Source organism: Antechinus flavipes, chromosome 4 (genome assembly GCF_016432865.1).
Source record: "Antechinus flavipes isolate AdamAnt ecotype Samford, QLD, Australia chromosome 4, AdamAnt_v2, whole genome shotgun sequence".
NCBI classification, from domain to species: Eukaryota; Metazoa; Chordata; class Mammalia; order Dasyuromorphia; family Dasyuridae; genus Antechinus; species Antechinus flavipes.
This window is the reverse complement of record NC_067401.1, coordinates 305,050,689-305,062,599: the sequence shown is the minus strand read 5'-3', so window position 1 is coordinate 305,062,599 and position 11,911 is coordinate 305,050,689. Positions and strand designations below refer to the sequence as shown.

General features: G+C 33.5%; 1 protein-coding gene across 24 annotated transcripts in view; it reads left to right on the top strand.

Annotated features, from left to right (window-relative positions):
- The first annotated feature begins 246 nt into the window (after positions 1 to 246).
- The window catches only part of TRDN (triadin), a 517,197-nt gene continuing 505,532 nt past the window's right edge, over positions 247 to 11,911 (top strand). For 8 of the 24 annotated variants that reach the window (XM_051997652.1, XM_051997653.1, XM_051997662.1 and 5 more), the window contains exon 1: positions 256 to 740. In XM_051997652.1, coding sequence (XP_051853612.1) covers positions 719 to 740 — 22 coding nt within the window. In that variant the 5' untranslated portion in view covers positions 256 to 718. Of the gene's footprint in view, positions 741 to 11,911 lie in introns of all 24 variants that reach the window. The other 16 variants (XM_051997671.1, XM_051997670.1, XM_051997661.1 and 13 more) reach the window with 8 other exon arrangements.

The window sequence follows — 11,911 nt, the reverse complement described above, 5'->3', positions numbered from 1 at the left end:
CAAGGAGAGCTGGGACAGACAGGGACTCAAATTGGAGAGAATTACCTAACTCTGTCCTCCCCTTTGGCTCTGGTAGACAGCAAGGGACCCTCCCCAGCCCAAATAAGGAAAGGAAGAATGTACTCAGCATTGAGTGCACTAAGAATAAACCTGAGCTCCTGTGGATAAGGTTACTCTCAAACACATTTTGTTTTCTATGTCACAGACCCCAAAGATCTGTAATTATCTTGGGATTGCTGTGGGGGTATGACTGCTTCTTCCTAGTTATTTTGCCTGTGTATGAGCACGTGTGCATCTGTATGTGATCTTTCTCTTTCTCAGCTTTGTTGTCCCCCTTTGGCACTGGAGAGCTAGTGTGTGTGCTCGTGCGTGTGTGTATGTGTGTGTGGGGGGGTCTCAGCAGTGCCAAAAAAGATCTGCTGAAGAGTCCGAGGGAGGCAGGCAGGGCTATTTTTGTTCGAAGCTGATACTTTTTGCATGAGTTGAAGTCGCCGCCTGGAAGAGGGCTCAGGTTGTTTCCGGGGGGAGAACTGTGCAGAAGATACCCAAAGTTCAGCGAAGCCCCAAGAAGCAGCTAGAACAGCAAGGAAAAAACAGGGGCTCCCCACAAGTGAACAGTGTACCCTCTGGCTGGGCCAGCTCCAGGACCCTGAAGCATTCTCCAGACTACCATCTTAACAGCACCTTCTTAAATTGACTAACACTCACCCCTGCCACCATGACTGAAATCACAGCAGAAGGTACTGTAACCATTTTCTAACACAACTGTAGGGAAATCTTGAATTTGACAGGTGCACTGAATTGATGTCCAACATATGGAGGCCCCTGCCATTTTCGGAATGGGGTACACAGAGTAGTGTATGTTGTCTGTGATTGTGGCCGGGGCTAGAGGCTCAGGAGTGTTTGTTGTGGGGGTGGGATGGGAAGGGTTCTATATGTGTTTGCTTTGGTGGGGAGACTGTTAAGGGTTGGCCAGTGGGCCTACTAGTTAAAAAATTTGTTGCCCCCAAATTCTATAAATAGCTATGGAGCTGTAATATGAGAGCAGATGACTGTGAATCTTCCATGACAGTAGGTGGAGTTTGTGCTAAACTTAAATCATTAGGTTTAATACTTATCCTTTAAAATATCTTGTTTTTAAACATATATGTGTGTGTGTGTGTGTGTGTGTGTGTGTGTGCATACACAGAGAAGAGCTAATGAGATTAGTACTTTCTCCTCTTTATTATAGAACCTATATCTATATTCATACATGTATATATGTATATAAGCCTAAAAAGTCTTCTTGCAGTTTTAAACATTAATAGTTTAAAACTATTCCAAGTCTTTTGGAATATCTTGTCTATGTAGTCGTACAAACATGAAAATATGCTTAATCTAAAATAGTCTTGTTATTTCTTGTATCTCTGTTGAACATTCAGAGATTTTTTTAGTAAAACAAAATTACTTTAGAAAAATGAGAGAGAGAGAGAGACAGAAACAGAAACGGAGACAGACAGAGACAGTAAAGAGACAGACACAGAGAGACAGAGACACAGAGAGAGGAGAGACAGAGAAACATATCCACACAGAAAGGGATAGACAATCAAGACAGAGACAAAGACACATAGAGACAGAAAGACAGAAAGTCAGAGACAGAAAGATACACAGAGAGAAAGATAGTTTACTTTCCAAAAATCCAAATTCTCTGCTATTGCTATCTTTCACACATATGTTTTTTTTTTCCTAATGATGATTACATTTTCTAAAATAACATATTTTACTGAAGAAAGTAATTTATTTTCTATTTCATTAGGCACTCTAAAAAGGAATATGCAGTTCAAATTTGCCACATTTTACTTTTTTGAGGGGGAAATGAAGAGGGGAATGATTTGAACTTTAACTTTATCACTCCCAGAATTGAGACATGCTCTCCATTATTGCAGATGGACAACTCTACTGTACCTTACAGATTTATATCTAGCATGCATCAGAATCAGGTCTTGAACTCAAGTCTTCATGACTCTAGAGCCAACCTTCCATTCACAGTATTATGCTATTTGTCTTATCATTCAAAAATATTTTTTCTGTATAATGAATGACAATAATTTGGTTAGATTAGCTCATCTCTAAATAAATGTTCTGTCATCATTTGCTGAAGCAAAGCACTTACCTCTATTCTTAAGAAAAATGAGTGCACATTTAATACAGCTTTTCAATTTCAGAGTTTAGACCTAATTTATCTAGAATTTGCTTCTGGCAGTTACAAGAAAATGAAACAGGTGGTACTTACTGCTCAACAGTTTCCAAATTGGACTGCTGGCCACAGGAGGTGATGGAATAGGAGGTTTATGGTCTTGGTTCTTTCTGAGGTTATTAGGCCAGGGTCAAATTTTCAGTTCCTAAATTTTTTTTTGCAAGCTTGTAACTAGAAATTGTCATGAGATTCCAAGAAATATTCATTTAGATTTTCAAAATATTATATGCCCTGTGACTTAGTAGATACCAAAATTTAATCTTATTCAACCTGCAATCTAGAATCTGAAGTTTTAATGTGAATAAGTTTTTTTTTTCTTATCATTTTGTTTTTCTGTTGTTTGGACAACATCAACAAGGACAGGCATTTATATAGTGCTATAACATTTGCAAAACCTTTTACATATATAATTTCATTTTAGACATATAAAACCATGTTTTAGGTACTCCAAACATTATTATTCATGTTTTATATATGAAGAGATTCAGAAAGTTTAAGTAACTCATGTTGTCAGAAAGCTAGTAAGCATGTAAAAGGAGATCTGAACCCAGATTTTCTAACCTGCAGTTATGGAACTTCAATTTTGGAAGTGTTGGATAAATGCTTATTGACTGATGTACCACTCTTATTCTATTTGTTGTATTCTGAGGAAAGGATCTCTATGATAACCACAACTTCAGTTCTATGCACAGTATTTAGAGACACACATATTCTTAGTTCTCTACTTCTAAATAGTGTTGACCTTCAGCAGAATTATAATAACACGAGACTAAAATAAACCATTCCTTACTTGTACTTGGAGTAGGATCAGTAGATTTTTTCATTTGTTTAATAAAGCCTTCTGCAAATGAAATCTTGGTTACATGCAAAAATGCTAATTCCCACTATCCCCTAGTATAATTTTTTAAAGAGGACTAGGTAAAATACCTTCATTTTTTGTATAAAGAAAATATAGTAACCAAAACTTATAATCCAAATTTTTTTAAATGCCCCTCAACCAGAACTAAGAATGTTGTCTGTTCCCTGGCTACTTAAGCTTCATAGGATCTCAAAACCTCTGCATCATCATTTCCAGTCTTTTTTTCTCTCCTTTTATGTCTTTCATTTCAGTGATAGTCAAATGCCATTCAAGCTGTCAGCTAAAGAAAGCTTGCCCCTGCAGATAGGTGCTGGAGTTAATCCCTAAGGGTGTTCAAGGTGCCCTCTCCAACTATTAAGCTATGTATTCTATCACTCTTTGCCATAGTTTTTGGACATATCTAATCAACTTAAACAATGTGTCATACTTTGCTGGAACTAAACTCTTTATCAAATGGCCTTCTCCTTTATTTGTTACATATCAAGGAAAAGGATCATGGAATTTTAGACTAAGAAGATGTCTCAGAGATGATCTAGTCTACTATTCCTGTCCCCTCAACCCTCACCTTTATTTCTGAAACCCAGAAAGATCAAGAATCTTGCCCATTGTCTTTGTGAAAAGCTATTCAAACAAAGCTATATCAAACACTGATGCCAGTAATATCTGCATTTAACTAAACCTATTTCCCAAAGCCCTTTCCCCCAATTCCCTCCATCTGTCTTTCTTCATATACCATCTCTGTACAGATGACTGCCTAATTAATAAATCTAGTCTTTCTTTCTCTCTCAAACTCCAGTTCCACATAACCAAATATGCAATGAACAAATACACTAAACTTTTATTCCATCAGCATTTCAAACTTGAGATGGTCAAAAACCAAACCAAACCAAACCAAAAAATAACACCAATTATCATGTCCTTCCCTCCTAAACCCACCACACCTTTGAGCTTCCCTAAATTTGTCAAGAAAACTCCTATTCTGTCAGTTATAAAATGTTTGCAGCCTCAAAGCTATCATTCATTTCTTCACTTTCTTTCACCCAAAGATATGCAACAAGTTGTCAAGTTATATAATATCTATCTGTGCAGAATCTCTCAATCTGTCTCTTGCATGTCTCTCAAATGGCTATAACCTTAAGTCATCCATAACTTGGCCTATTGTAATGGATTCCTAATTTCTAAATTCTAAATTCTAAATCCCTAAAATACTGGTTCAAATCTCTTCTTTCTCTAACTCATCCTCTAAAAAGCTACCTAAGTGATATTCCTAAAGTATGAATCTGATTATGTCACTCTCCTGATCAATAAATTCCAGTGCTTTTCTATTATCTTTAGGATCAAAAACAAAACTTCCTTAAGATCTTCAAAATTGGGTTTCTTTTCACTTTTCTAGACTTATATAACTGTTCCCTTCTTACTTCATACTGGTCTTAATGCTATTTATCATACATAGCATTTCATCTTCTGTTTTCATAACTTTGTATAGGTATGACTTTCATGTTTAGAATACCTTCTTCCTTCCCTCCCCAGAATTTCTAGTTTCCTTCAAAGATCAAGTAATTTTGATGATCAAATGATAATTATTAGAAAGATTTTTTAAAATGATTATATGACTGATACCAGTGGTTTCCCAATTATAAGATATTGAAATTAATCATAGAATAATATAACCTTAGAATTTCAATGGACCTACAGGATAAAAATTATACTTCTACAGGAAACAGAATTTCCTGACCTACCCTTATACTTATGCTTCCCCAATAAAATTATCTTGTACATACTTACATGTGTGATTATTGCTTTCCTTAGTAGAATGTAAACCATTAAAAGCAAAAATGTTTTATTTTTGTCTTTGAACTATTAATACTTAGTTGTAATAGACTGTCTATAATATAATTAATAAATGTTTGCTGACTGATTTGATTGACTTATAAAAACTTAAGTACAGTTTTTTTTTTAAAACTTAAGTATACTTTTTTTGTTTGTTTACTTTTAAAAAGCATACATACAGAGAGGTATACAGGGACCTTTCTAAGGAGCCTGTTCTGCCATAACCTTGATGTTGAATCTTCCTGATGTGATAATCAAGATCATATTGTTCCAGACTCCAGAAAATTCTGGGATGAGAGACTGAAGCATCTGTCTACTGTTCTCCTATGATATTTACCATGATAACTGGAGCTGTTCTTTGAAACATACCAGTTCTGTCTTCATTTTTAGGACAGCCACCAATTTTAGTCATCTAAGTTTATGACATTAAGAGCCATCTATAAATAGCTTTTTAGGCACTTTAACCATACAGCTGTATTCCTTCTAGATATTAGAGAAGCAAAATATATTAGTTCCTATTTATTAAAGATTTAAAACTAAAAGGAGAGTTTCCAAACTTGTAAAAGTCATAAAGTGAGGCATGTAGTAGGCCAATGTTGCTATCAAAGACAAAGTATAATATGTATATATTATAACTTTGCATTACAGAATTGATAAAAGAATAGAGAAAATAACTTTTGATGATCAAATAGGAACTATTAGAAAGAATTTGAAAAATAATTATATAACTGTTACCAGTGGTCTCTCAATTACAAGATATTAGAATTAATCATAGAATTCATAGAATTGAACCTACAGGGTATTACAATAAAAAGATTCATGGTGGGTATAAAGAAACTGTTGAGTATTATAAGAAATTAAAATAAGGGATATAAAAGATCATTTAGGACTTCATAATAAGGGGGGAAAGAGGTAAACTACTCATTCAGCAAGAGTGAAGAATAAAAGAGAGAAGCTATGAAGAATAGTAAAAAAAAAAAAAAAAAGATATCACTTAAGTTTCTAACAAGGCAAATAAGTTTTATTAGTAGAGGGGGAGGGGAGGGGAAATGATAAGTTCAGTTTTGAAAATATTGAGTTAAATGAGAAAGCAGGCTATTGAAATGAAGTTATGGGCAATTGAAAATATTGAAATATTGATGGATTAAGAGAAGATATTTTTTAAAAATTGAACATATTTAAATATAGAAGAAAAAGAATCTATGAAGGAAAAAAATTATAAAATAATTCTAGGGTTATATTGAAGTTAGCTTTTCCATTTACTGTTTACGAGAGAGAATTCACAGAAAGCATTTAAATCCTTTGGGTTTCCATTTCCTAATCTGGAATGATGTGGTTCAGACTAGTTAATATTTAACATTTCTTCCATTTTTAAATACTAAAAAAATTAGAGTATTAAAATGTAAATTTCTTGTCTCATTATTCCCATCACCCAGGATAATGTTTGAAAACATAGTAGCCACTTATATCTGAAACATGTTAAACAGCTTTATTCAAATATTAAGTACTTTGGTTAGATTTGACATTCATTTATTAAGTTGTTTCTATTTGGGAAGCACTATGATATATATTAGCAATACAAAGACAAAAACAAATCAGTTCCTTTCTCAATGAGCTTGCATTCTATATATAATGATTTTTAAATTGAACTAGTCAATGAGGGTTTAGTAAAAATGAATTCCAAAAAGCAAACAGTTGAAGTTAAAAACCATACATTTTTATAGCATTGGATAGACAGATATCTTTTTAATCCTTTTGAATAACTTTTTGAGACTCCTGTTAGAATGTGAACTCTCTGAAGGCAGTGAAAGTGTTTTTGCCTTTCTTTATATCTGCTGTGCTTAGTAGAGAATACCCAATTTATATTAAGTACTTATTGAATGACTGACTGATTGAAGATAACTAAGAGGGCAGGAATGGGATTGCATGTGGTAAGAGAAATGAGGTGGAGGGAAATGTCAGATAAGAAAGTTATGATTAAAGTTGGAGATGTTAAATTATGTCTTGGAAATAAAGCTGATGTTAATGAAGCTTACTTAGGAGGTGATAATTTTTTATATGACTGCCATAATGCAGAAGTTTATGACTATATGACAACTAGTTGGGGGATCTTTTTCTAGTGCAAATAATAGGAGATGGCTACTGGTCAATCAATCCACAATCAATGACTAAGCATCTATTGTGTCCCATGCATTATATTTAGCACCAAGGAAAAAAGGAAGGAAGAAAGGAGTGAGGGTAGAAAGAACTATAAATCATTCATGTTCAAAAGGAGCTTTTATTTTAAGTTTCTTTAACTTTGAAATTTTGATTCTGTGAATACAATTCTTTTAATTGATTTTCTTAGGTGAAAAATGATAAGTAGGTAAAAAGCTTAGTGTCCTGATAGATTAAAAAAAAAAAAAAAACTATTTTCAAAATTGTCCTGGTTGATAACTGACTTTATTTCTTTGCCAACTGAGAGAGCAATTCATGCCTAGTCCATGATGCATAATACCTAGTGAATAAAAAGAAAAAGTACATTTAATTCATTTTAAAGTATGTTTTTTACAATCCAAGCCTGACCATATTCCATTGGGAAGCATCCATTCTTTTTTTTTAATTTTTAAAAAATAATCACCCCCCCCAGTATTTGCTTTTATTTAAGCAAATGGTACAAATGGAAAATGTTTTTCTTATCAGCTTAAATGCTTCTTAATTTTTCTATTTATTTTCACTCATCATTGTGATTGCAATTTAAAAATCATGCTATTTTACAATGCTATATGAATAGAGGGTATTCAGCCATTATACTAAGGGCTTAAGGATCCTTGGAGACTATGGGCCTTCAGTGTTGTTTGCATTAATGTTTAATCTGTTAACAATATTTAATATCAGAGAAGTATAAAATAGTACAACCAAGCACTTTTAAAATCATTTCCATTGACCTTTGGGTTGAATATATCAAATTGAAAAGAGAAGGCATGATTTTCCAGTTTACTTTTCAGCCTTACAAAACTATTCAGTTGGAGCTTAAAGGTAGCATGCACCAATTGTTGTTTTTCTTTTCCAGACTAAAGCAAGAATTCTTTGGGGACATATTCATTGTATGAAAGTACACACAAGCATTTTATTCAGCAGCATATTTTAATAAAACAAATAGGTGGAAAGCTCCATTTGGTACTATGTCTTGAAGCAATCCAGTGATTTTTAACTTGTGGATTCCCATCATTAAAAACAATTCACATTTGATATCCCAAAGAAGAGTGATCTAACAATGACAATAGAATGATACCAATGAAGAGTTAAAGAGCAATTCTCATCCTTATCTGCTTGCTCTTGGTAATTGGATTAGCCTGGACACTACAGCACAAGGTAGAATATAACTAGATACTTTCTTTCAGTGTCATGTGAACATATTTTCCCCAAAAGTGAGACTTATTCAGAAATAGATGAACTTCCTAGTCCTGTATTCTTCCTCATCAAAGAGATTTTAAAAGAATATGCTCTGCACATATGTAATGCATAAAGACCTGTTCCTTTCTTTCTCTATGCTGTTCTTCAAGCATCAAAAGCATCCCCATCTCTATGCCTGAAGTCAAGTTGTCAAAGGCACAATGAATCTAAGACTTTGTGAGATCCTTTGGTATGTAAATGAGCTGACTCCCTCTATAATTCAAAGAGTAGATTTAGGTTGTAATTTCTTTTAAATATCAAAATCTGAACCCAATTTAGACTGTTTGTTTATAATTTGGCTCTGCACAATTAGCTTGATGTTGCAGAAAAGAAACTATTCTGTAAAATACCATTTTAACAAATACTAATGTAGTTTAATTATAGAATTTTGGATCTAGAAGGGACATTAGAGATTTATGTAACCATATAGTTTGCAAGTGCAAATGCAAAACAGTCCAGAGTTACTCATTCTGACCCTTAGGGCTATGTTTTGACTTGGTAGAGAAAGCATGAGGCCTAAGAAAATGACACACCAGTTCTATTCTTGGTCCTTTACTTATTCATTTTGTAATTCCACCTGTCTCTGATAGAAGGTATTCATCTATTAAAGGAAAACAACTCGTAGGTTTTTATTGGACAGTAATAATAGTTCTTTGAAAGGGAAAATGTGCTTTACATAATAGAAAACTAGTGGACACAATATATTTAGCCATCTGAATTCCATTTCACAAGTAGAAAAATGTGTTTTAAAAAGATACTATAAAACTTATTGTTCTAACTATGTAAGAAATAAACTATGCTAGGAAAAGGGACAAATAAAAATAAATTAGATATGATCTCTGACTTCAGGGACTTTATAGTTTAGAAGGCATAACTATGAATACAAATAAACCTAAAGCAAATTATAATAATCTAAATATATGAGGAAGTGTGGAGTTCTGTGAGATTAGTTAAAGGAGGAATACTTCCAATTTTGGCATTTCTGCCAAAAACTTCATTGTTATGGAAGAAATTTGATCTGTTGGGTGATGAGGAGAGGGTATTACAAGAGATGTGCAGAGAATAGAGATGTTAAAATATGAGTTTCATGGTTTATCTTAGCAAGAATATGTAAACTATATGAGTAGAATAACATGAGACAAGATTAGAAAAACATACTGGAACCAGATTGTAGCAAGCTTTAAGGGACATCCTTTAGATGTTTTTCAGTAGGTAATAGGAAAACATTGAAAATTTTGTGTTCATGAAAAGATGAAATCAGGCCTATGAGCAACTGTATTCATCTTGTAGCAGTATAAAGGCCAATTTGAAGGCAAATAAATTAGAGGCAAGGAGAACTGGTAAGTGCTTATGTAGAGTAGGCAAAGAATAAAGAAATTCTGAATGACTGTACTCAAAGTGATCTTGATAAAGTGGGAATAGATATGAGAGTTTATGAGGATAAAGCTAATTTGTCAAATGTCTGAATATATAGGATGCCCTGGAGATGCAAAGATGAAAATGTTGTGGGAGTTTACCAATCTGAGTTCCTTGAGAGCTTAGAGAGAAATCAACCCTTGATCATGGCTGCAAGACAGGACAATTCAAAAAGTCAGTAGTTAGACAGAAAGGGGAAAAAAAAAAAAAAAAAAAAAAACAAAACTCCGTACTGAACTCAGGACTGTTTCCTGGTAGCTGCTCTAATATTTTATTGTACAGATTTGGTTTTAAATACTTTTAAAATTTGTTTACAGTATATCATCAATTAGTGACATTATGAGGCAGAATGGAAATGAAGGAAGCATCCAAACCCCATAGTCACAGGAGTCACTGAAGGTCAAATTTATTTTTGTGGCAAACTCAGTTGTTGGTCTTATCATACTTCCTTGTATTGTTAGAAATTCTCTAAGATAGTGAAGGATCCTTTTAAAAATAGAATTCATTCTTGCTCCTTCTGCTATTGAAAGGAAGTAAAGTGAGGTTCTCTATTCAAACATCCCCATAGATCTTTTCTGTGATTGTTGTGCTTTGTTTTGTTTTGTTGTTCTTGTTTAATTACTAATAGTATACATGCTTTTCTTCTGCAGTAGATTATATTCAGTATTACTAAAAAGATGAATCAGCTCTTTCAGAAATAAATGGTAATGTATGATTCTGTGACCTAAATTTCCACAGGGGACAAACATCCAGAAAGCATGAAAATTTCTCTAGAATGAAATTGTGAAGACATGTAGAGAAGCAGTTTCAAAAAAAGAAAATCTATCAAAAGCAATTGATTTGAACTCACAGAGAATTTCATTAGTCAACTTTTTTGTTAGAAAAATATATACAGAAGAAAGTGAAGGCCTACAGAAATACAAAAATGGGACACATTCTTATAAAAACATTGTAAGGAATAGCATTCCTTCAAAGTTCAAAACAAGTTCAAAACAAACTGAAGACAGAGAGAAATGCTAAGCATAATAAAAAGTTTCTCTTTTTCTATTACAATGCAGTAAAAGAGAGAAAAGTTATAGATTTTCTATTTGATAGTTTAATGGTAACAAAATAGAAAGGAAGTGGAATGAAACTCCATTTTTTGTTTGTTTGTTTTTGATTCCAAGGAGATATATTTTTGAAAGAAAAGAACAAAACATGAATGACCAGTAGAGGTGCCCACCTGTAGCTATTCTCAGAATTCCTGTCACCAGGTCCAAATGAAGCATATCCAAGGTTAAGCACACGTGATTGTGATAAACAAGTTATTGTCAGTTACTTTTAAAGATCATTGAACATAAAGATCCAGAATAGAAAAGGGAAGAGAAGAGAAAAAAATAATTTCTATAGTGCTCACTATAAAAAAAGTGTCAGGCACTTTTTTACTAACACCTTTTGACAAATATCTAACTTATTCATCCTCACAACAACCTACTGTTATTATACCTGTTTTACAGCTGAGGAAACTGAAGCTGTCAGAAATAAAGTGACTTGCCCAGGATCACACAGCTAGTAAGTGCTTGTAGCCAGATTTGAATTTAGTTCTATCTGTAGAATCAGCACTTTATCACCAAGTGCCTCTAGGTTGGAGGTCAAAGGACTTGATCATCCCCTTCCCCACCTACTCCCACTACCTCCTTTCCCCCTCTCCTCCCCCCATGCCAAAAAAAGGAAGAGACCATGATCTAGAAGCTATGGGAAAAATATTTTTGAACTCATTTTTTAAAGAATTATTAGATTGATAAAACTGGGTAATGCATTAGGTGCAGCTTACATGGATTTTATGAATGCATTTTACAAAAACTTTAATTTTTTTTAATAACTTTTTATTGATAGAACTCTTGCCAGGGTATTTTTTACAACATTATCCCTTGCATTCACTTCTGTTCTGATTTTTCCCCTCCCTCCCTCCACCCCCTCCTCCAGATGGCAAGCAATCCTTTACATGTTGAATAGGTTACAGTATATCCTGGATACAATATACGTGTGCAGAATCGAACAGTTTTCTTCTTGCACAGGGAGAATTGAATTCAGAAGGTATAAATAATCCGGGAAGAAAAACAAAAATGCAAGCAGTTTATATTCATCTCCCAGTG